At 56.7% G+C, this 23,039-nt stretch overlaps 1 protein-coding gene across 1 annotated transcript; it reads right to left on the bottom strand.

The window, feature by feature from the left end:
* Window positions 1-690: 690 nt before the first annotated feature.
* On the bottom strand, window positions 691-21,692 carry NCS1 (neuronal calcium sensor 1). The gene is made up of 8 exons (XM_069873240.1): window positions 21,570-21,692; window positions 6,581-6,605; window positions 4,278-4,416; window positions 3,715-3,793; window positions 3,513-3,601; window positions 3,143-3,220; window positions 2,696-2,812; window positions 691-1,902 (listed from the first exon to the last, which is right to left on the bottom strand). The coding sequence occupies exons 1-7, from the start codon at window positions 21,631-21,633 to the stop codon at window positions 2,714-2,716; spliced, it is 573 nt and encodes a 190-aa protein (XP_069729341.1). The 5' UTR covers window positions 21,634-21,692; the 3' UTR covers window positions 691-1,902; window positions 2,696-2,713.
* Window positions 21,693-23,039: the final 1,347 nt, after the last annotated feature.

The following is a 23,039-nucleotide window of genomic DNA, read 5'->3' as shown; positions in this document are numbered from 1 at the left end:
GCACTGCAAAGATCTACCCAAGAGAGTTGTGTTTTGGCCACAAAGCATCAAGAAAAAGGAGTTTCCATGGGAGGAAGCGAGGTGACCATCTCCAGAAGCCCCCACAATGAAGCGTGGGCCTCCTCAGGGGCAGGAACCACAGAAGAGGCAGAAATATTGCACGTGGAGGTGAGGTTGGTCTCTTCGGGACGGGGAAGGGTGGGGTTTTTTTATGGGCACCAGAAAGTTTCACCAGCACACGGCCCCAAAACTGGGAGTGGAGCTGCAGCATCACTTGGCCAGAGAGTCTGTCCCTGCTACATGGGAAGGATTCAGACCACACTGGGGGACTGTCTCGCCTCCTGCCTCGTGGGACACCTGTGAGAATGTCCTCCACATCCAGATGTCACCTCCCACTGCCACGGGGACAGTCCCTTGGCTGGGCTTGGCCACAGGAGCTGCAAACATCCCTGCAGACAGCAGGGTGGAAAGATTCCACCACCATCAGCTGGACCAGGAGCAGAAGGGTGATCCCCCAGGGTGGTGGGAGAGCGGCATCGGGGTTGCTGGGCCAGGAACAAATCATATTGAAGCAGGAGGGGTTTGCATCCCTGCTAGATTTAGGGGTCCCACAGGTGTCTTGGACTTTGCTCCCAACTAGATGCCAATCTGTCCTTACCCAGGATGAGGGACCGAGGCAGGAGGTGCTTCATCACTCCAGATGGGATGGGGGGACGGAGCAAGCCGTTCCTTGCAGGCACCCCCTCTGCTTCCCCAGCACAGGCTGAGTCACAGCAAACCAGAAAATAGTAAAGGAATCTGCTTTAAAGCAAACCCCAACTCTCAGCTCCATTAATACTTTTTCATGCAGCGAGAAGATGGAAAACAAAATGGAAATAAAGATGTTCTGGTGTCTGATGGTCTCCTTGCCCTGCCTGGCTGAGGGATGGAGTGGGTTCAGTCCACTCGGAGCTTGCAAAGAAAGGGAAGAGTGAAGAGAAAAACGCAGGGAACAGAGGAAAGGGAAGAGGAAAGGAAGCTACAGCATCCCCTCACAACAGCAGCCAGCACACAGAGCTCGGGATACAGGGGTGGGAGGAGAGAAGGGAAGGCAGATTTTTGGCTTCATTGTTATTGCAGGCTCCCGGTGCCCCGCAATAGTGTACGAGCATGTAAACCTTACACATCATCACCTAGATGGTCGGACACACACACGAGAGACTAAACACGGCAGCAACATTTACAACAAATAAATAAGGATATCGCTCATCGAGACAGGCATATAAAAAAAAAAAGCCTCACTTTTTTTTCCACCAAAGGAAAAAAAAAAGTTAAAAAAAAAAAAAAAGAAAAAGCACAATACTGTCTCACCAACAAAAATAAAATAATAATATAATATATATCCCTAGTGAGCCGGGCTGGGCTGCCAGCGATACCGCAGGTGATGCCAGGGCTGCGTTCCCAACCGCCGTCGGTGCTTCGGCTCCGCGGCCGCCCCACGCAGGCAGCACCGCGGGGTGCACGGCCCCCCCGGTACCTTTGGGCTCCGTCTCCAGCCGGCCAGTTCCCAGGAGAGGACCACAGCGACGCATCCGCAGTCCCATATGAAATGTAGGAAAGGGGGAGCAAAGGGAGCGAGGAGGCCGGGGTGGGGGCTCTGCCTTCGGCGATGCTCGAGGCGGTCCCCTGGCCCTGAAGTCTCGGGCGTTCGCTGCCGCTCAGCCTGGGATCTGTCGCGGGTTTTTGTTTGGAAAAAGCAGAAGTTGGCAAATGGCAGCGGCTGGTTCAGAGTGCAGAGAGGGGGAGTGAGCTCGCGCTTCGAGGGCATCCTTTGCTCGCAGAACAGAAAGGAAGGCCGAGAGGGACAGGCAAGCTTCGCGCGGTGGTGGTCGGATGGCACGGAGAGCATCTTCCCCCAGGCATCTGCAGGAGAGGGAGGCGAGAAGGAAAAACCGGGTGAGAAGGATGCGCAGAAAGCCTTGCAACCATCTCATGTGACACCAGCGCAGCTGGAAGGGTGAAACTGGAAACAATCACCAACCTGGTGATTCTACGATTCTACGGTGGACGAGGCACTGAGGGACATGGTTTAGTGTTTGATAGGAATGGTTGGACTCGATGATCCAGTGGGTCTCTTCCAACCTGGTGATTCTATGATTTTTAAAACCTCTAGCGAGGTTTAAAAAAAAACCCACCACACATGGCTGGGCACCCCAAAAGCCATCTCTACATAGCCCCTCACAGCATCGGGTGCTCAGATCCAACATCCCTGGGATGCTGTGAACCACAGCGTCTCTGACACTGCCATGACAAACTCTCCCAGCTGCAGGGTGTAATGTAATAACATATAACATAAATAAAACATGTAATATAATATCTCTCTGGAGCATCCCTATGCCCCCAGCACATCAGCTGCCTCCTCTGCAGCCGCATCTGCAGGTGAAAGAGTGAGTTGTGCTGCAAGAAAACACCTGCTCACTGGGTAACTTGACCTGCATCCTCATGGGCTGCGGTCCTGGGGTGCTGTGAGATGGGAGAACTGGAAAAAAAACACTGGTATGGGGAAAACATTCCCCTCCACAACAGATTTTGGGGGAGTGTCCATGGTTTGATGCTTCAGCACAAGAAAACCAGCCACCCAGCCCCAGGGAAGGTGGGAATGCCATCAGGTGGGTGGGAGATAGGGCACCCCCGGGTCCCGCTGCACTGCACTCACCGCCGCTCGGCCCCGGGACTATACAAGCCCGTCGTAGAGGGACAGCGCCTGTACGATGGAGGGATCGGCCTTGGAGCCCTCTTGAAACTCCTGCAGCGTCAGCTTCCCATCCGCGTTCTGCAAAAAGGGAGATGCGGAGCACCCTGGGAACCTGACAGCACCCACACCGTCCCACCCAGGCGCCCAGACCTCCTCCACCGCCGCAGCCTCAGTTTCCCCATCAAAGCACCCATGCCTGCAGGCAGAGGAATGCCACAGAGGGTGCAACGTCACGTTGGGGACCCCAAAATGCATACGGGGATCCCAGAAGGATGCAGGGGCTTGCAGGGAGCTTGTTTTCACAGGAGTAAGAGGTACCCACAAGAGCGAATATGCAGCAAGGGGACCCACAACTCCCTCCTAAATCCCTTGGCCCCAGGGTAAAAAAAAACACTCAAGCATCCTCACCTTGTCCATCATGGCAAAAATCCGATCCACCCTCTTTTCAGGCGTGTTCTCCTCCTCAGGAAGCTCCACTGTGTTTCCCTGAGGTGGCAGGATGGATCCCAGTCACACACCCAGCTGGGTGCTGCCTGGACAGTGTCCCCAAGCGAGGACACACCCTTTGCCTCTGTCCCTCCTCACATCAGGACAGGGGGCAGGGGACCCGCATTCATGCCAGAACCATCCTCACTGGCCACAACGGCCACAGAAAAGCCCACGGAGGGAACGAGGGGTGTTTCAGCATCTTCCCAAGCCCCTGTGGCTCAGAACCGGGCTCCAGCCCAGAGGAGACCCCCAGGGGCTGCTCGCCGCATGTCCCCTCCCCATCCCTTACCACCATCTGATAAATCGCATCCACAATGTCCAGCATCTCGTTCCTCGTGATGTACCCGTCGTTGTCCAAGTCATACAGCTTAAATGCCCCTGCAAGCCAAAGCAACACCAAGGTGCTTGGGACCCTCCCGGACAGCCCCCACGCCATCCCCCGGCCCCCTCGCCGCGCTGGGGGCTGAGCCCATTGTTTGGGGAGCACTTACACCTCAGCTTCTCGTCCAGCGTCCCCCGGGAGGTGACCGACAGCGCCTGGATGAACTCGGAAAACTCGATCCTCCCATCCTGAGGGAAGGAAGGAGGGGGTGAGGGTGCTGCTGCCACCAGCCCTGCCCCACAAAGTCCCCCCTGTCCGTGGCTTTGGGTGCTCTTAGGGGGCACATCCAAAAAAGCAACGGGGAAGGAGAAGTGATACAGGTTTATCTCCAGCAGCAAGAGCTGTGCCCAGCCCACCAGCGAGCATCCTAGCGGGAGTGAATCCAGAGCGCGGGGGGCACCGCACGCGTTGGCTTTCGTCAGCGGCTCCGAAACATCGCATTTTTCCTCTCTCAGCTGCCACTTCATTGCCTTTTCCCACGTGATTCTCATGGACTAAAATAAGCACGGGGGCTCGCTCGCTGCAGCTGCGCCGCTTTAATTTCACGCCCCAGGAAGCGCTGGAATATTTTGCTCCTCTGGCTCCACGCAGCCACGTTACTGAACCCAACCCATCATCGCCACGGAGCCAGCCCCGACCCACCAGGATCGCGTCAGCAGCTCGCAGACTTACTTTGTTCTCATCGAAGACGTTGAAAACAAAGGTGGCAAATTTGGTTGGGTCGCCAAAGGGGAAGAACTGCTTATAGATCTTCTGGAAACCAGCGGCATCGAGCTGCCCGCTGGGGCAGTCCTTGATAAAGCCCTTGTACCTGGAAAAGAAGGGCAGAGGATAAGCACCAGGTGGGTCTCCTCGCTGAACGTAGCCTCCCAAGCCCTGAGGAGCCAGGATCCTGGGGCTGGAGCTGGGAAGATCCCCAGCTGCTCCCTGTTTTGCTCCCATCACTCAACTGCCACCTCCCAGCCCCATGGGACAAGGTCCCTGTGGGCACCACAGTGAAGGTGGTGGAAGAGTCTGGAGAAGCAGCGAGCAGCACTGGTGACACCTCCTAAACACTGCACCAGCCACGGGGTGGCAACCAAGCCACAATCAGGCTCCTGCTGAACATTGTCCAGGTCCTGGGAGAGGATGGGGACCCACTGCCCAGCCAGGAGCACCTGGGACAGTCTGTCAAACCTCCTTTGAAATAAGAAGTCCTCTGCAGAGAGTCATCTCCTGCCAGCACGGCCACACTGCAAGCAGGTGGTGCCTGGCTCAGCCCTGTGAAGCCCTCACAGGACCAGCAGCGGAGTGTTTATATCCCTTCCTCAGACCTTCGAACGCACTCGGCTCCCAAGCAAGAAGCTGCAAACAGAAAACTTCACCCAAGGGCCAGAGCTTCCCTTCCCCTCCAGCACCGTGGGTTTGCCCTGCTACATCCAACTGGCTCTCCGGCACGAAGGGAGGCAGCAGAGCTCTCCTAGAGCTGCTGCACCACCACAGAACAGGGATTTGTGATCGGCAACAAGCCCACAGGCAGTTTGCAACCCACTGCTCGGCACACGGGTGCTGCAGCCGTGCCCTGGTCAAACCAACAGTGCCTGAAGCACCCAGGGCAGCCGAGGCTCCATGATGGCATTTTTTGCACAACCTCAAGTGAAACCAGCTCAGAAGAACTGGGGGGCACAGCGGGGTTACCGCATCCTCAGGGCGGCACAGCCAACAGCATCTCCCAAAGGCCATCAGTGCTCAACAGCCCCAAAAGCCCTCGGTCCCAGCTCTGGACCTGGATGCTGCAAAGTTGTCACCCTGGAGGATGCAGAGGAAGAGGCTTGATGGCCCCACAGGCATGGGGAGGACACAGGGACCGTGCTGGGACCACGCAGGAGTTGGGAACATTACGCAACGTGTCGCCCAAATCTGTCAGGCACCCGTTGCAGCGGGGCAAGGGCTGGAGGAGGAGGGGAAGGGGGTGGCGAGGTGGGAAACCGAAGTGCCGGTGACATCTTTTTCACGCTGCTGCAGCTATGACTCATCAGGGAGGGTGGGGGAAGGATGAGAGAAAGAGATAAAGAAAGCAAACCTTGACTGGTGGGATAGGGAGATGAAAGGGAAACGGTGGCTTTTCTAGGGCGTTGAACAGAGTGGAGGGGATGGGGTGAGGGGATGCTGCTGGCGAGGCACTGCAGCCCCAGCCCCTGCCAGCCACTGTGGTCCCCACTGCAAACGAGCAACGAAGCTGGGGAAGGGGCTGGAGAACAGGCCTCATGAGGAACGGCTGAGAGAGCTGGGGGTGTTTAGCCTGGAGAAGAGGAGGCTGAGGGGAGACCTCATTGCTCTCTCCAACTACCTGAAAGGAGGGTGTGGAGAGGAGGGAGCTGGGCTCTTCTCCCAAGTGACAGGGGACAGGACGAGAGGGAATGGCCTCAAGCTCCACCAGGGGAGGTTTAGGCTGGACATTAGGAAAAAATTTTTCACAGAAAGGGTCATTGGGCACTGGCAGAGGCTGCCCAGGGAGGGGGTTGATTCACCTTCCCTGGAGGGGTTTGAGGGACGGGTGGACGAGGTGCTGAGGGACATGGTTTAGTGTTTGATAGGAATGGTTGGACTTGACGATCCGATGGGTCTTTTCCAACCTGGTGATTCTATGATTCTATGAAACAGGGACACGCTGGGATGGCACCAGTGTCCTGCAGCCCGGGCTACGGCCAACAACTGGACAGTCCCCACATCCCCACTCCCCTCATCCACCAGCGGAGAGGGAGAGGGATGCACCATCCCACACAGGCAGCCAAGAGCAGCAGCAGCAGAGCCCCACCACGCATGGGGTGTGCAGGAAACCCCCTCTCTATTTTCTAGTCTCCCCTCCATGAGGTAACACCTGCACCCCCAGAACACCTCCTGAGCCTCTTGCTGTGCACGGCCGGTGGGGATGCTGAGCACCGCCGGCTCCCAGCCCAGCGCCCCAGCAGCTCGCCGCCACGCCGGACACTCACCACTGCTGCACCTCCTTCTCCGTAACTGCAAGAGAAAACAGGAGAAAAGAGAAAAAGAAAAGAATTTAGCGCTTTCCCAGTGATGGCTGGTGGTTTGCACTTCACAGAAGTGATTTCCCTGGGGGAGGACGCCCTAGGGCTCGCTTGCTCCAGGCACCACTGTGTGTTAAACACGTGCAAGTAGCTTCCTTAGAGGCAAATCCTGGGCTAGCCCAGGCAGTTGATGCGGTCAGGAACACAGGTTCTGGGGTCCCTCCAGCCCTCAAACCACGAAGCCCATCAAGATGTTTTGCTTCCTGCTCAGGGAGCACAAGATTGTCACCACAAGATGCTATGGACCACACAGGGGCTGGGCTGCTTCATGCCTGGAGAGGATCCAGCCCTGCCCTCCCACCTCTACAGAGCCAAAACCATCCCTAGAAACATCTGTGGAGATAGATGGCAGGGGAAGGCACCTGCTCGGCCCTGACACCGACACATGGAACCAGCTGCCTCAGTCCTACAAGGAGAAACATCATCACATCCATGCCAGGGTCCTGGTAAGCTTTACTGGGTTCCAGAGAACCCCAGAAAACGTGACAAGCTAGAAAACGGTGAGTGTTGGCAACCCCCAGTATCCCCCGCCCAGGGACAGCTGCTGAGACTGCAAATGTTCTCAGCAGAGGAAAGGCTCCCATGGGATGCGGGATGCCAGGGAGCCCAACGAGGCGGGGGGCTGGCACCCATCCCTGCGCATCCCACTGCAAGAGCAACGCCTGCCAGCGGGGAGCCTGATGCCAGCAGGGGGAACGGCCTCATTAGTCATTTCCTTTGCATCGTGCATCTAAATAATAATAAAAAAGCAATAGGTCTGAAACGCCCTGGGATAATGAGGCGGAGTGAAGATGTGTCAATGTGCAAACAGCTGATAAAAATAGAGACCCAAGACACATCAACAGATGCCAATTACCTTGGATGGCAAATAAAAGAAAGCAATTTTCCATCAGAAAGATTTATAGTGTGCCTGGCAGAAGGTGCAGGGCTCGGAAGGCGAGGGCTGGCAAGGAGCAGCAGCAGGGTGGCCAGGAGGGCAAACGCCACTCCCCATCGCGCAGGCTCCCACACCCCCATGGGCAGAAATCGCTGCATCCAACCTGCCCCTTGGCATCCTGGGGGTCCCTCCATCCCAGCTCGAGCCAGCGACCCCCCCAAGAAAGGGTTTGGCATGGGGGAGAGAAGCCAGCAGCGTCTCCCTCTGCCTCCCCAGGGAGCTGGCACAGGGCTGCGATGGGCACGGCAGGAGCAGCCGTGCTGGGAGGGCAGCAGCACCCGCTGTGCCACTCTGGGATGTGGACAGACAGCAGCACCTGGGGAGGTGGGGAGGGAGGTACAGGGATGCTCAGCACCTGGGCTGAAGGGCACCAAGGGCTCCGGCTGCACCGCAGGAGGGATTTGGAGGGATGTTCTGGCAGGGCTGTCAGGCAGGAGGAGAGCAGACACAGGGAAGGACAGAGGTGTCCTGGCAGCAGGGAGCCAGGAATGACACGCTGCATCCCACGGCTGAGCTGGGGGCAGGGAAAAACAACAGTTGTGCTGCTCCCAGAGGATCTGCATCCCAAAAAGAACCGGTTGCACAGAAGGATCCTTCCAAAACCAAGGTGCTGAGCGATGTCTCTAACAGAAACAGGCTTCCCCACACCATTCCCCACAAGCACGGAGATAAGAGCCAGGACCTCCCCACCCCGAGGATGCTCAGGAGTGGGATGCCCCAGGTACGAGCTCTGCAGCCCTGATCACCTGCAGGTATCAATGAAGGTGAGTGGGAGGAGGAGGGTGGTGAGCAGCACGACTTCCAAGAGAAAGGGGCAATAGCAGCCTCCTAGGGCTGCAGTTGGGGCTCAGTCCTGCTTCCCCTGGGCAAATTACCTCTTGCTTGCTCTCTCTCATCCGCCTGTGTTTCCCCCAGCGTGCTATTTCGGGCCTGGGAGCTGCCTTTCAACTCCAGCAGGAAACAATTAAGAAATCTGTGCTTTTTTTAGTACAGAGAAATGCTGCTAACAATGCAGGAGGAGAGGGATGGAGCCAGCTCCCCTCGTGCCCGCAGGAAGGATGCGTATTGCTCCCACAAGAGGCTCTTCCAGTGGAAGTGAATGTTCAGGTGCAAGCCCAAAAATGCTACAGGGCCACATAAAGTGGGATTTGTCTCTGTGCATCCCTGGACCAGAGCCATGCAAAGCCCCATCCCTCCTCCAGAGCACTGGTACCAGTACCCTTCCTCCTGCCCTGGGTGTGAGGGGAAGCTGCAGGGTTTGCCCTGGGGTAGGAACAGAGCCCTACCTCGCAGCTTTTGAAAAAACATCCCTCTGCTGCCACAAAATCTTGTCTCTCCCTGAGCCAGAGCGCTCCCAGCGCAGGGAAACACCCTGGCCCCAAGCCCAGCATCGCTGCGGCAGGGCAAGCTGGGGCTGAGCGGGTACCTGCCTCCCTCCCCAGATCTGCAATTCTGGATCCAAGACAGATGACAACTTCACAGCTGCTGCTTTCCAGCTGCTCCAATCTCGCTGGGACCAAGCAGCAGTGATTAATGATGTTAATGCCTGTCCCCAAAGCAGATACCCAGAGCCAGGGAAGCCTTGGGGACACTGGCCAGGCTGACCCACCCATCCTGGGGCTGAGGACAGGGGACACAGGCAAGGACAAGGTTGTCTTTCTGCTCTCTGCAACCCATCCTCTGCGGCTCCCTGGCATGCAGAGCCCAGCCGAGCTCACCGAAAGTACCCACGCGACGGCGGCTGCTGCATTTCCCTCCCCAGGCATTGATTACGGCGCGATGCTGAGCTGATGCAAATCAATTTGCAGCGATAGAAACCCCAGCCAGGTTTGACCCCGAGCGCTCAAGGACACGGGGATGACCCGCAACGGCCCCATTGCAGCATCCCACCAGAACAGGGCTGGCTCTCTCCCTGTGCCCCTGCCCAGCCTGGGCTGCGGTTGGGCTCGGCCACCGTGTCCTGGTCCGCAGGGATCGCCGTTCCGCAGCCGCCGTGGAGATGGCTATAAATAGCGCACGTAGCAGCTTGTTAGTGGATGCAGCGTGGCCCGGCATCCTTGGGGATGAAAGGTGCTAAATAAAGGGAAGATATTAGCATTTGTTATGAACCGCAACGCTGGAAGAGGCATCGCCAAGCCGGGAGCCCCGGCGACGCACCGCAGACGCCCTCCCGTTTGTACGATGCCACACGGCAGCATCTTTGTTTCGGTTGCTCCTAGCAAAGCGCAGGGCAACGCTGAGAACAAGGCAACGCTGAGCGCAGGGCTCACACCTCGGGCAGGAGCAGGCAGCTGGCACAGAGCAGCACGGGGGCTACCCGACCCAGCCAAGTCGCGGCTCCATCCCCAATCCCACCTCAACTGGGAGGAGGGTTTCAGCCACACGTCCCACACAGTGCGCAGGAGCGAAAACTGCCTTAAGAGGGGGTTCAAGCAGCCCCCCAGCCTCCTCCTTCCAGCTACCAGCACCCAAAAAACCCAACTGCCTGCCCCCAGCCTTCCATCAATCCCCAGCGGCACAGGCGAGGACTGACAGCTCCATCACCACCCGCCCTTCGCGTTGCCCCCTCTCTTCCCACCACCCAGCTGCCACTGCAGCAAGAAACAGCTCTGGTTAATCAGTGCTCAAGCCCGTTAATTTGTGTTTGCCAGGCAGAGAGAAGAGGAGGGACCCGGGTTTGCGAATCCCCATCCCTTGCCCTGCCCACCAGGGAGTTTGTTGCTCACTGGACCACGGCAGGGACAGGGTGGCACCAAGGAGTGCGGGAGAGGTGTCCTGGCCAGTTTGGGGACCCCTGGCCATGATGGGATGCATGAAGTGACATCGCCAGCCCCACAGGGCTTTTTTTTTGTGCTGCCCTCCCATTCTGTAGCCACCTCCTCCCCTGTCTGCACAAGGGCAGAGGGTTAGCTACAGCCGCAGGGCTGGATGTTGAGCGGCTTACACTCAGCCTTACCCAAGGCACAGGTCTGTCCTCATGTGGGTTCGGGCTCCTGAAAGGCTCTGCAAGCACTGGTCTCATGCAGCAGCCAGCAAAGTCTCCACCAAGCACATCCCCCCTTGCTCCAACCACAGCACCACTGCCTTATCAAGGAAACCAGCGTTAATTATTTCCAGCCACAGAGCGGTTCCGCAGCTGCTGCAGGGCACTCCTGCAGCTCCGTCACCATGCCACGGGTGACTAGTTTGGCAACACCATGCCCTGGTGGCATTTATCTCCCCAGGGCATCGCTGCAGCGGCTCCTTCCCAGGGTCCCCACAGCTCCCCACGCATCCTGGTCCATGGGACCAAGCACAAGCCCCTCACTGGGGCTCACGCCTGCACCAAGTGGGCACCCACTCCTGAGCTAGATGGGCACTCACGCAAAAATGAATTAGGCGATGGTGCATGGACTAATTGGGCACTCATGCATAAATTATTTGGGTGCTCCTGGGTGGACTAATTGGGTGTTCACGCATGATTTCATCAGCTGCTCATGCATGAATGAACAGGGTGCTCATGCATGAGCTGTCAGGGTGCTCATGCATGAGTTATTTGGGCACTCGTGACTTTATTGGGCACTCATGCATGGACTAATTGAGCATTCCTGCATGAACTAATTGGGCATTCAGGTGTAAATTAGTGCAATTAGTTGGCAACACACTAACTGTGCACTAATTGAGTGCTCAGGTGTGAACAGATCAGGTGCTCATGCATAAATTAATCAGACACTCCGGCAGGGACTGATTAGGGGCACATGCACCAATTAAAGGGGCACCTATGCATTAAACAACAGGGTGCTCACGCATGGACCAATGGAAATTAAATGGGCACCCACGCATAAAGCAACCGGACACTCACAGGTAAATTAATTGCACACTTGGGTCTGTTTTAATTGGATGCTCATGCGTGAACTTATTGGGTGCTGATGCAGAAAGGACTGGGGTGCTGATGCAGGAGCTAATCAGCCCCTCATGCGTAAACACCACCGTGTGCCAGGGCTAACCCCGCACACCCTGCAATTTATGCCCAACACACTCCACCCCTTGCCTCTGCAAAACACATATTTAAGAACTGTCTGCACAGAAACCCGTCACCGATTCCCCTTTCAACATCATCACAGTGTTAATATTCACCCGTTACATTACGAACTCTCCCCTCCGAGCAGGCAACGGGGCTCAGCAGCGCATGCAAGCACTCGTTTGGATTTCACTCCTTGCCTCCAGGACACAGATTCGAGGGTCAGCATCAAAGCTGGGACAAACTCCCACCTCAGAACGAGCCCGTGGTGCCCAGGGACCAACCCCAGAGCTCACAGTACGGCAGTCTGAACGCATACTTGGTGCACACTTCACACCCTGCTCCTGCAAATATAGATCTGAGAAGGTCCCGGCAGTCATCACAGAATGATTCGGGTTAGAAGGGACCTTGAAGACCATCCAGCTCCCCTTCCATGGGCAGGGACACCTCCCACTGGATTGTAGACAGACCTATCCCCAGCGCCAGCCCCCAGCCCTGCAGAGTGGGTTACCCAGGGGTAACTGCATCGTAATCGGAACGGTTATTACCAATTTCAGGCCTTGTCCCTACAAAACACGTAGCCAAGAACACAGCACCAGCTCAGGCTGTTGGAGGCACCAAGAGCAGTAGTTGTGGGGCTCCATCCAGCCCCAAAAATGGGAAGGGGCAGCATCTGCTGGTGCAGCACAGGGTATCCTGGAGCTCAGTTGGATCCCCATTCGATGACGGTAACTTTTAAGATCTGCTGCACGCCAGCGCTTAAGACATTTGGGTTTGTTTGACCCTGGTGACTCAGTCTCATTAAAATGCAGGTTTAAATACATAACCGGTGTCCTGGCTAAGCATTACAGAGCTCGCAGTCCTCGTGTCCTCATCAGAGCGCGGTCCCAGCTTGGGGCTACCAGCCTGCCCACTCCAGCTCTTCGGCTGGCACAGAGTAGGTTAGGGGAAGAATAATACAAATACAACCCCAGCAAAACCTGACTGTGGCACTGGGGTCACCCCCATGGAAATAAGCACGGCGAGAACCTGCCGATGACATTTTCTTTGGCTCCCAGAGATGATCCACAGCAGCTTGGCCAAACCACCGTACCCCATCTCAACCCGCGCACCCCAGCGGTGCCCAGTCCCCACTCCCAGGCGCATCACGCACGCATCAGGGCTGTCCCCATGCCAAGCTCATCCCCATACAGGTACTCATCCCTGCGACATCCCATCGCAAAGGGATATTAGAGCAGCCTCATCACACGGGCGCCGACACAGCCGGAGCTGCCTACCTGTTGGAGCAGGACGTCCCCAGCCCAGCTTGCCCATCTCCCCATGGACTTGGCCAATTTAGTTTCTCTCCCCATCAGCCACAGACATCACCAGCATCACAGCGGGTCTGGGAGCTTCCAAGACATCCGGAGCAGAAGCCCGATGCTGTTATTGGTGTCATTTGTTACTGCTGAGACACGAAGCAATATGCCGAGAGAACTGCGTGTGCGTTTGGCACTCTTCTCATCGGTGGTTGCCATTAGTGGTCTGTCTCGCTCCCAGACTGGATAAACAGGTCCATGAGCAGCCCTGTTCTCATCTCCCCCGGGGCTGGTACCAACACGAAAGCCAATATGCAGTTAAAATCCTTTTTAGGCTTTATTAAATATTTAAGGACCCGACATTAGGCTTCGGAAATCGGGTTCGGGGAAAAAAAGCAGCAGTCGCTCTTCGCAGCAAAGGCAGCACAGGAAGGGCCAAGGACGGTGTCTTCGTTTGGGAATTAATGAATCAGACTGAAACACGCCCACAGCAGGAGCCGGTGGCTGCGGCAGGTCTGTCCCGGGCTGCTTTTAATCCTGGCTTCCCCACAAGCCAACAGAGCGATGCCCCACGCCGGGGAGAGCATCTCCAGTGCTGCCAGGACAGAGCAGCCCCCCTACTCCAGCTTCCCCTTGGCTACAAGGATTTCAGCAGGGCTTGGGGCTTCAAGGTGCTGGCCCCAACCCATGGAGCCATGGATTCTGCCCCAAGCAGAGGAGAAACCTCTCCTCTGGAGCCAGTGCGGGCAGGGGAAGGGAAGTCTCTGTGACTTAGCCACCAGAAGGTCAGGAGGATGCTACAGAGCAAAGCTTACGCTCCCTCCCTGTCTCATGGGCAGGGATGAGGTTGTGTCGAGGGCTCACGAAGCACCAAACAACCACACCTTCATAGGAGGAAACGCAGACACCCAGGGCATCTCCACAAAGTCCAGTCTTACATCAGGAAAGGCTGGAGAAACACAGATGGAGGAAGCACAAGCAGCCCTCCTTCCACATAGAAACCAAAAAACATGCCTTGAAGGGAGGAAAATAGGCAAGAGGCATGGGGAGCGATGGGAATCCCCAGCAGCAGTGGTGATGGGAGCAACACACACCATGCCCTGGGGCTGAGCATCCACCCTATCCTCAGCTCAAGCAGGCAGAGGTGCAGGGCACGGACCTTGGGGCCCGTTCCTGTCTGGCTCCCTAGAAGATTTGGGAAGACAAGGAAGGAACAAAGCGACCCCACAAATGTCACCCCGATAACAGAGCAAACACATCTGCGGGCTCCTCCCCGAAGCAGCCATTTCCTTTGATGCCTTCAGAGCTTCTTGTTTCACAACCTTAATTATAGCGGCAGCAGCAAAGGTCAGGAGAGTGGTTAAGCAGATCCATTAACATGTCAGGGGATAAATGAAATGTGATTCTACTGATGCTGGAGCAGCAGCAGACACTGCAAGCACGGCCGGCAGGGACGGCTGCTCCGCTCTGCCGCAGAGACAGCCCTCAGAGCCCTCGGTCACGTCTTCCCCATTCCCATCCAGCACCTGCAAGCACCTCCTAGGGACCACAAGGGCACCCCAAAACTTGCTTCACCTGCATCTACCTGCAAAGCATCAGGTCCATGTGCACATGGGTTACCTGGACACTGGGAGCAGGTCGGGGTGTCCTTGGGGAAGGGCTGGAGATGTCTCCAGACCATCACAACCCTCCAGGCACAGCACGTCAGGTCCCCGTTGAGCTCACAGTGAACCTGCATCACAGCTGCCACCTTCACAACTCTGGAAAGTGGCAGCTGTAGTAAAACCAGGCCCCAAACAAAAGCCAGCACTCCAATGCACCCTGCCCATCAGGGCTCCCTGGACGGCAGGAGACAGCAAACCCACTCTGCTCCCCTCTCTTCAGCGCATCTCAAGGACGCTTGGGCAGGTGCTCTCCTCCTCCCCATAAAACTTGCCTTTTGGACTCCTGCAAACACTATTAGAATCATAGAATCATAGAATCACCAGGTTGGAAGAGACCCACCGGATCATTGAGTCCAACCATTCCTATCAAACACTAAACCATGTCCCTCAGCACCTTGTCCACCCGTCCCTTAAACCCCTCCAGGGAAGGTGACTCAACCCCCTCCCTGGGCAGCCTCTGCCAGTGCCCAATGACCCTTTCCATGAAAAATTTTTTCCTAATGTCCAGCCTGAACCTCCCCTGGTGGAGCTTGAGGCCATTCCCTCTCGTCCTGTCCCCTGTCACTTGGGAGAAGAGCCCAGCTCCCTCCTCTCCGCAACCTCCTTTCAGGGAGTTGGAAAGAGCAATGAGGTCTCCCCTCAGCCTCCTCTTCTCCAGGCTAAACACCCCCAGCTCTCTCAGCCGTTCCTCATAAGGCCTGTTCTCCAGCCCCCTCACCAGCCTCGTTGCTCTTCTCTGGACTCGCTCCAGAGCCTCAACATCCTTCTTGTGGTGAGGGGCCCAGAACAGAACACAGGATTCGAGGAGCGGTCTCACCAGTGCCGAGTCCAGAGGGAGAAGAACCTCCCTGGATCTGCTGGTCACGCCGTTTCTGATCCAAGCCAAGATGCCATTGGCCTTCTTGGCCACCTGGGCCACTGCTGGCTCCTGTTCAGTCGCTGTCAACCAACACCCCCAGGTCCCTCTCCTCCAGGCAGTTTCCAGCCAGGCTTCTCCTAGTCTGTAGCTGCTCAGGGTTGTTGTGCCCCCGGTGCAGGACCTGGCACGCTGGGAGCAGGCAGGCACGCTCACCAAGCAGCCAGCAGCACCTCTGCCTCGGTTTCCCGCACCAGGTGAGCACCCACCTTGGCACCCCGGTGCCCTGAGTCCCTTGGTGGGATCCTGACCCCCAGCTCTCTGCCCATAACCGTGCCAGCAGCCCCCAAAATAGGTGCAGGTAGGGTTGAGAGGAGCTGAGAGGAACGGGGCCAGTGCTGCGGCGGTGAGCAGGAGCATTTCAGCCCGGCTTCGGGGCTCTGAGCCTCAGGAATTTCACCCATCGCCTGCCCCGAGGGATAACGGGTGCATAACCACCTGGCCAGTTTACGGCCGCTTTCTGCTGGATGAGCAACAGGAAAGATTTCAACACGAACCAACCTGGCAGAGAAACCCAGCGACCAGGGCCAAACGCTTCCGAGGCTAAAAATAAACCAGCGTTGGGGATCAAGGTCCCTCCTCTGCTCCTGCCACCGCCCTGGCCAGCACATTTTCCCACCACCGGGGTGGCACCATGGAGCAAAGCCCCATCCCAGTGCCCTCAACAAGGAATTAACCCCTTTTCCTGGCTGAAAATAGCTGTAATTGGATAATTTTCTTTCCTTTCCCACAGAATTCCACCCGCTGCCACAGAGCCCGTAACTACATTAGTAGTTTGCTCTTAAACTTATGCCCATTAATTCGAGGCATTACTGTGGAGCAACAGAGCCAATTTCGCGGCTTATTGTAAAAGAGCAGAAAAAAAGATGATGCCAGAGTGAGTTGAAAATCCACAAAATAGATCACAGTGGGTGGGATGCGGTTCTGGAGAAAAGAGCATCTTCCTCTCCCCACGCCCACTCGGCAGCCCAAGCCTCCCAGCGCCGCAGGGATCGTTTTGGCACCCTCGTCGCAGCTCACTTGCCTCTCCTGGAGCCTCTGGAGCATCAGGACCGTCATCCTGACCCTGTATCTGGTTCAGGCAGCGATGCTGCTGCTCCTACACGGCTTCAAGTATGCCGGATTGCACAGCTATTGCAGCTAGCATTGAAAAAAAATACAGTTTTAGGAGTCGGGACGTGGGAAATAGTTATGAAAAGTGAATGCTGGAATCTAATATCCCCCCAAAATAAGAAAACGCAGCTTTTCTGAAATAACCTCAAATTTTTAAGCCGGTTTCGTAATTTTAAAGGTTGCCAATGCTGTGGCTGGGCTGGCCTGGGACAGGCAACCAAGTAGAGATGCTCAGCACTGCATTTCTTTCCCAATTTCTCTGCCAGGAGCCCGCATCAAGCCATTTCCACCACACGTATCCTGCACCCACAACTTCCAAGTGCACTTTACACAACTCTACACAGGCTGCAGGGAGCAGTAAATCTGCAGCTTAGCAGAACCCTTCGAGTGCAGCCCCGCAAGGCTCTTAGGAAAATCCCAAATCCCACTGTGGTGCTGAGCTGCAAGCACCTGGTCCAGGCTAAGCCCAGGCTTAAATCCTTGCAAAGAAGGGCCAGGAGATGCAATCCAGGGAGGACGGTGGTTCCTTCAAGTCTTGGGCATTAGCACCTCTTGGGACAAAACACCCAGTGGCCAAACTGCATCTCTGAGCTACCTCAATGAGGCATCAGGAGAATTAATAAATTAATGATTATAAAGCACTTTAAGAACTTCTGGATGAAAGGCTCTATGGAAGTACAAAGAATTACATAATTTATTATTCATTATTATTATTATTATTATCACTCAGCGTTGGCTTCTCCCACACGCTCCTACAGGCTCTGAGGAAGGTTAAACCCTCACCCCACAGCCGGGCTCCCCCGGCCAGTGCCCAGCAGAACAAGGAGCTTTGCGCTGCAAGACATTCCTGGGCATTCAGGTGCTGGAGATGCTCAAAGGCACACGGTGATGGGTCCAAATGAACAGGACTTGAGCAGCCAGAACTTGGAAGAAGCCCTCAGGTGTCCTTCTGCACCTTTAGACATCCAAGTATCATTAATATCTGGCCCTCGGCACTGTAAATCAGGAGCGGAGCGGAGAGGGAAGCCAAAAAGACAAGGTTTTCCAGGCTCCTGCCCTTCCGTGTCCAGTTCCCAGCGGGGCCCAAGACAACCTGTTCTGAATATCCACAGTAAAATAATTCATCTCATGGAGGCGGCTGACGGCAACCCTGCAGCATCCCTGGCAAGACCACCACGCCTGCAATTGCCCTGGTCCCACGCTCCTCTCCTGGGCTGCTTCCACCTCCTGCTTGCTCCACGACTGCTGCAACCAAGCCACAGCCAGAGAAATGCCACAAACAGGAGATGGAGAGACCAGCAGGGACAAGGGACAGTGACCAGGGCATGCAAGAAGCCACCAGGCATTGGAAGAGGTGACACAGCACGGGCTGCAGGTCCCCTGTGTCCCCAAGATGAGATGAATCTGCAGAAAAGCCACATGGGGCAGGGAGAGGGGGGGACATCTCCCCACCCCTCTGATCCTGCAGAAGCGAGAAGGGGTTTTCTTTGTTATTTGCTTCGTTTTGTTTGGAAATTGCACAAATAGGAAATGGAATGGAAGGAAATCCCATCATGGGAGAAACCCTTCACGTACAGCAGCCACAGCTCAAGCGGCCAGAGGAACCTCCCCAGGGAAAAAAGTAGGTCCTCTTCATTAGCTGCCAGTAACGAGCTCCTGGAAACATCTGCCCAGATGTGCTGTAACAGCAGCAGAAACAGCAGCAGGCATGAGGCAGGGCCAGTGCCCGCTCGGTAACAAGGCAGCCAGCATGTGGAAAGGGCACCACGTGCCATGGACCTATGTCCATCCTTCAAGAGCATCCCTGGCACGTGGTGCCCTTTCCGGCCTGCCAGAATTAGAGAATCACGGAATCATAGAATGGTTTGGGTTGGAAGGGACCTCAAAGCCCATCCAGTTCCAACCCGTGCCATGGGCAAGGACACCTCCCACTGGATCCAGTTGCTCCAAGTCACAGTGCTATGGAGTGCCGGAATACCTCCGTGCTGTGGTGTAAAACCTTTCCCACACAGATCCCGAGAAATTCCTGAGCGTGCCATGGATTTGGGGGCACCACTGCCCCCTGCTCAAGCCAGTCCACTAGCACAAGCATCCGGATCAGTCCCTCCCACTGCTCTCCACGCAACCCTGCACTCCCACCTCCATCTCCTCTCTCAAAATGCAGAAATAAGTGAATATCTTTCCAATCTCCCAGGGTCAGAAGATAAATCAGAGGCTCTCAAACATGCCCGGGAGGGCCCTGTGAAGCGTTTCGCCAGACGACGGAATGTGCGCCTGCCTTGACAGCTGCAGAAAAGGGGCAGAAACGCTCTGCAAAAAGTAATTAATCCCAGAGACGGGAGGTGGAACGAGCAGAGCTCAACAAACAGAGCCTGGTATTAAGGACGGCTCTCCTTGACAGGCAGCGCACCGCTGGCCGCACGCTGCTGGGGCAGGTTGGGATGCTGCGCCGGGCTCTGGATGTGGGAAAGGCCACCAGCCACCCCACCTCGCGGCTGAGCAGGCAGCTGCCTCACCTGCACGGGCACACGGGTCTGGTGCACCTCAAAAAAGAGACAACACGAGGTCTGGAACTCATCGAGAGAGCAAGCAGAGGAAGGAATCTTTTTTGGAGAGGGTGTGGGAGGGGGAAAGGGAAAGGAACCCGAAAGAGAGAGGAGGAAAAGTTGGGAAATAAAGTGATTCAAAAGGCAATGATGCCCTACTGGCCTCATTCAGCAAAACAGACATCCCAGTGCCTGCAGACAATGTTTTCACCAGCACTGTGTTTGGTATCGGCGGCTGATAAGACACAGGGCATTGCTGCCCATGTGCCCCATTGGGGTTGGCACCTGCACATAAAAGGAACCACCCTAGGGGTCCAGAAAGCCCTGAAGATCACCAGCAGACAAGGCTGAGCCAGGCCTGGCTCTTTCCAGATCCCTCTTCATCTGAGACCGGATCATCACGGCGCCTGCAAACCGAGCGAGCGATTGCAGCACGGCCATAACCGGCCCAGCGCGGGTCACAGCTGCAGCGACACCAAAACCCAGAGCTCAGCTCCAGCTCGGGTCTGCGCCCAGCCGGTACGACCACGTTCTCGCTATTTCTTCTCTTCGAGGAAGCCCAACCGGGACACCCCAACCTCTCCAGCCATCGCTCGTGCTTCGGCTCTGCAGACGTGCCCCGCGCAACCTGCTCTCCTCCTGCCTGGGCCACGATGAGAGAGCAAAGCCGGCGTGTAGGGTTGTGCAATGCACCAGGATTGCCTCCTCTCCATATGGGAGAACTCGCTGCATCCTAATCTATTGCCTTTTTGGGTAAGCGCTGCCGTGGGACTGCAGCAACGGCGGCGGGGGGAGAGCTCGCAGGTCTGCTGCACGTTAGCGCTTCCCTGACGAAGCAAAGCGGGGATATCGCCAGCCTGCGAGCGGAGAGGTAAACTTGAACCACCAAAGCCTTTGTTTCCTTTGTGCATCCTTCAGGAAAAAAAACACAACGCTGATTTCGCTAAAACTGCCTGGTTCAGGCACTAGCCACGTTAATAAGATTACAGCAGAGGTTCAGAGGAGAAAGCCACCCATATAGAAAATCAGGTTATAAAATGATAGTGAGATAGGAAAATACTGAACTCCTCGGTGTCAAGCTCTTCGCTTCAAAGCAGAACAACAAAGGAAAACCCTCCAACTAACGCACCCAAACTTGAAAATTCACCCAGATGGTTTGGTTCCCTCTTTAAGGAAAAGATGCCTGATTCTAAGGAAGCAGCAAAGGGAAAAAAACCACCACGGCCAGTCCTTGGGCACCTGCCTGGCAGCAAAAACCTGGGGCCAAGCAGCCCTGGAAGAAAGGATGCTCGGAGAGGGGAGAGAGGATGCTCGGAGAGGGGAGAGAGGATGCTCGGAGAGGGGAGAGAGGATGCTCGGACAGGGGAGAGAGGATGCTCGGAGAGGGGAGAGAGGATGCTCAGAGCGGGGAGAGAGGATGCTCGGAGCGGGGAGAAAGGATGCTCGGAGCGGGGAGAAAGGATGCTCGGAGAGGGGAGAAAGGATGCTCGGAGAGGGGAGAAAGGATGCTCGGAGCAGGTTAGCAGGGAGAAAGGATGCTCAGAAGCTGGAGCAGGAGGGAGGGGGCCAGGAAAAGGCCAGCGCATCGCTCAGGGTGGGCAGGATGCGGCCCTTGTCCCCTGGTTACTGAAGGCTTTGACACAGGCCACAGAGAACCGTTTCCTTGGTGTGTTCCTCCTGCTCCCTACCCCTTCTCGCTGCCTTGCAGGGATTTTTTTTTATCCTCCCAGGCTGGTCTCGGAATTCCTGCAACAAAGCAAAGCGGAGCCTGGGGAGCGGCTGTACTGGTGCCCAAAGAAACCCTGGCTGGCTGCTCCAAAGGCTGGGAAAAGCCCTGGGGGGGGAAGAAGGAAAGGAGGAGGGAAGGAGGAAAAGGAGAAAAGGGGGTGGGGGGGAAAGGAGGGGGGAAAGGAGGAAAGGAGGGGGGGGGAAAGGAGGAAAGGGGGGGGGAAGGAGGAAAGTGGGGGGGGGAAGGAGGAAAGGAGGGGGGGAAAGGAGGAAAGGAGGGGGGAAAGGAGGAAAGGAGGGGGGGAAGGAGGAAAGGAGGGGGGGAAGGAGGAAAGGAGGGGGGGAAGGAGGAAAGGAGGGGGGAAGGAGGAAAGGAGGGGGAAAAAGGAGGAAAGGAGGGGGAAAAAGGAGGAAAGGGGGGGAAAAGAGAGGGGGAAAGGAGGGGGGAAAGGAGGAAAGGAGAGGGGGAAAACGAGGAAGGGGGGGAAGGAGGAAGGGGGGGGAAGGAGGAAAGGGGGGGGGAAGGAGGAAAGGAGGGAGGAAGGATGAAAGGAGGGGAAGAAGAAAAAGAAAGGGAAGACGGAGGAGAAGAAAGGGAAGACGGAGAAGGAAAAGGAGGAGGAAGAGGAGGAGAAGAATGAGGAGGAAGAGGAGGGGGAGGCCGGCGGCGCATCCCGGGTGCCCGGGCACTCACAGTAGGTTTTCCTGGTGAGCTCCTCCACAACTTCAGGCTTTAACTTGCTGTTGGATTTGCCCATGGCGGCGGCGGCCCCGGCGCGGAGGCCTCACTGCGGGGGCCGCGGGGCCCGGCCCGGCTGCATCCCGGGCGGGAGGGACCGGGAGGGACCGGGAGAGAGCGGAGGGAGAGCGAGGAGGGAGAGAGAAAGAGGAGGGAGAGCAGGAGCGGGGGGAGCGGCCGCAGCGCGCCGGGAGCGCAGAGCCGGCCCCGCCCCGCGGGAGGGACCGGGGGGGGGGGGGGACGCCGGGAGGATGGGGGGGACCGGGGGATGGGATGGGGATGGGATACGGGGGGATGGGATAACGGGGGCTGGGGTGGGATGGAGATGGGATGCGGGGGGACACTAGGAGGATGAGGATGGGGTACAGAGGTTGGGATGCAGGGGGATGGGATGGGATGGGATGGGATGGGATGGGATGGGATGGGATGGGATGGGGTGGAGATGGGATGGGGATGGGACACTGGGAGGCTGAGGATGGGATACTGGGGTTGGGATACAGGGGGATGGGAGAGGATGGGATGGGGATAGGATGGGATGGGATGGGGTGGGATGGGATGTGGGGGGATTGAATGAGGATGGGATGGGATGAGATGGGATGGGGTGGAGATGGGACACTGGGAGGATGAGGATGGGATACAGGGGTTCGGATACAGGGGGACGGGATACAGGGGGATGGGATGGCAATAGGGTGTGGGGGGATTGAATGAGGATGGGATGGGATGGGATGGGGTGGAGATGGGACACTGGGAGGCTGAGGATGGGATACAGGGGGATGCGATGGGATGGGATGGGATGGGGGTTGGATGGGATGGAGATGGGATACTGGGAGGCTGAGGATGGGATACAGGGGTTGGGATACAGGGGGATGGGATGGGATGGGATAGAGATGGGACACTGGGAGGCTGAGGATGGGATACTGGGGTTCGGATACAGGGGGATGGGACGAGACGGGACAGGATGGGATGGGGATGGGATGGGGATAGGATGTGGGGGGATTGAATGAGGATGGAATGGGATGGGATGGGATGGGACGGGGTGGAGATGGGACACTGGGAGGATGAGGATGGGATACAGGGGTTGGGATACAGGGGGATGGGATGGGATGGGATGGGATGGAGATGGGACATTGGGAGGATGAGGATGGGATACAGGGGTTGGGATACAGGGGGACGGGATGGGATGAGGATAGGATGTGGGGGGATCGCATGGGGATGGGATGGGATGGGATGGGACACTGGGAGGATGAGGATGGGATACAGGGGGATGGGATGGGGATAGGATGTGGGGGGATCAAATGGGGATGGGATGGGATGGAAATGGGACACTGGGAGGATGAGAATGGGATACAGGGGTTAGGATACAGGGGGATGGGATGGGGATAGGATGTGGGGGGATTGAATGGGGATGGGATGGAGATGGGACAC

Source organism: Phaenicophaeus curvirostris, chromosome 20, assembly GCF_032191515.1.
Source record: "Phaenicophaeus curvirostris isolate KB17595 chromosome 20, BPBGC_Pcur_1.0, whole genome shotgun sequence".
Taxonomy (NCBI): Eukaryota; Metazoa; Chordata; class Aves; order Cuculiformes; family Cuculidae; genus Phaenicophaeus; species Phaenicophaeus curvirostris.
This window is presented reverse-complemented; position numbering and strand designations above follow the sequence as displayed.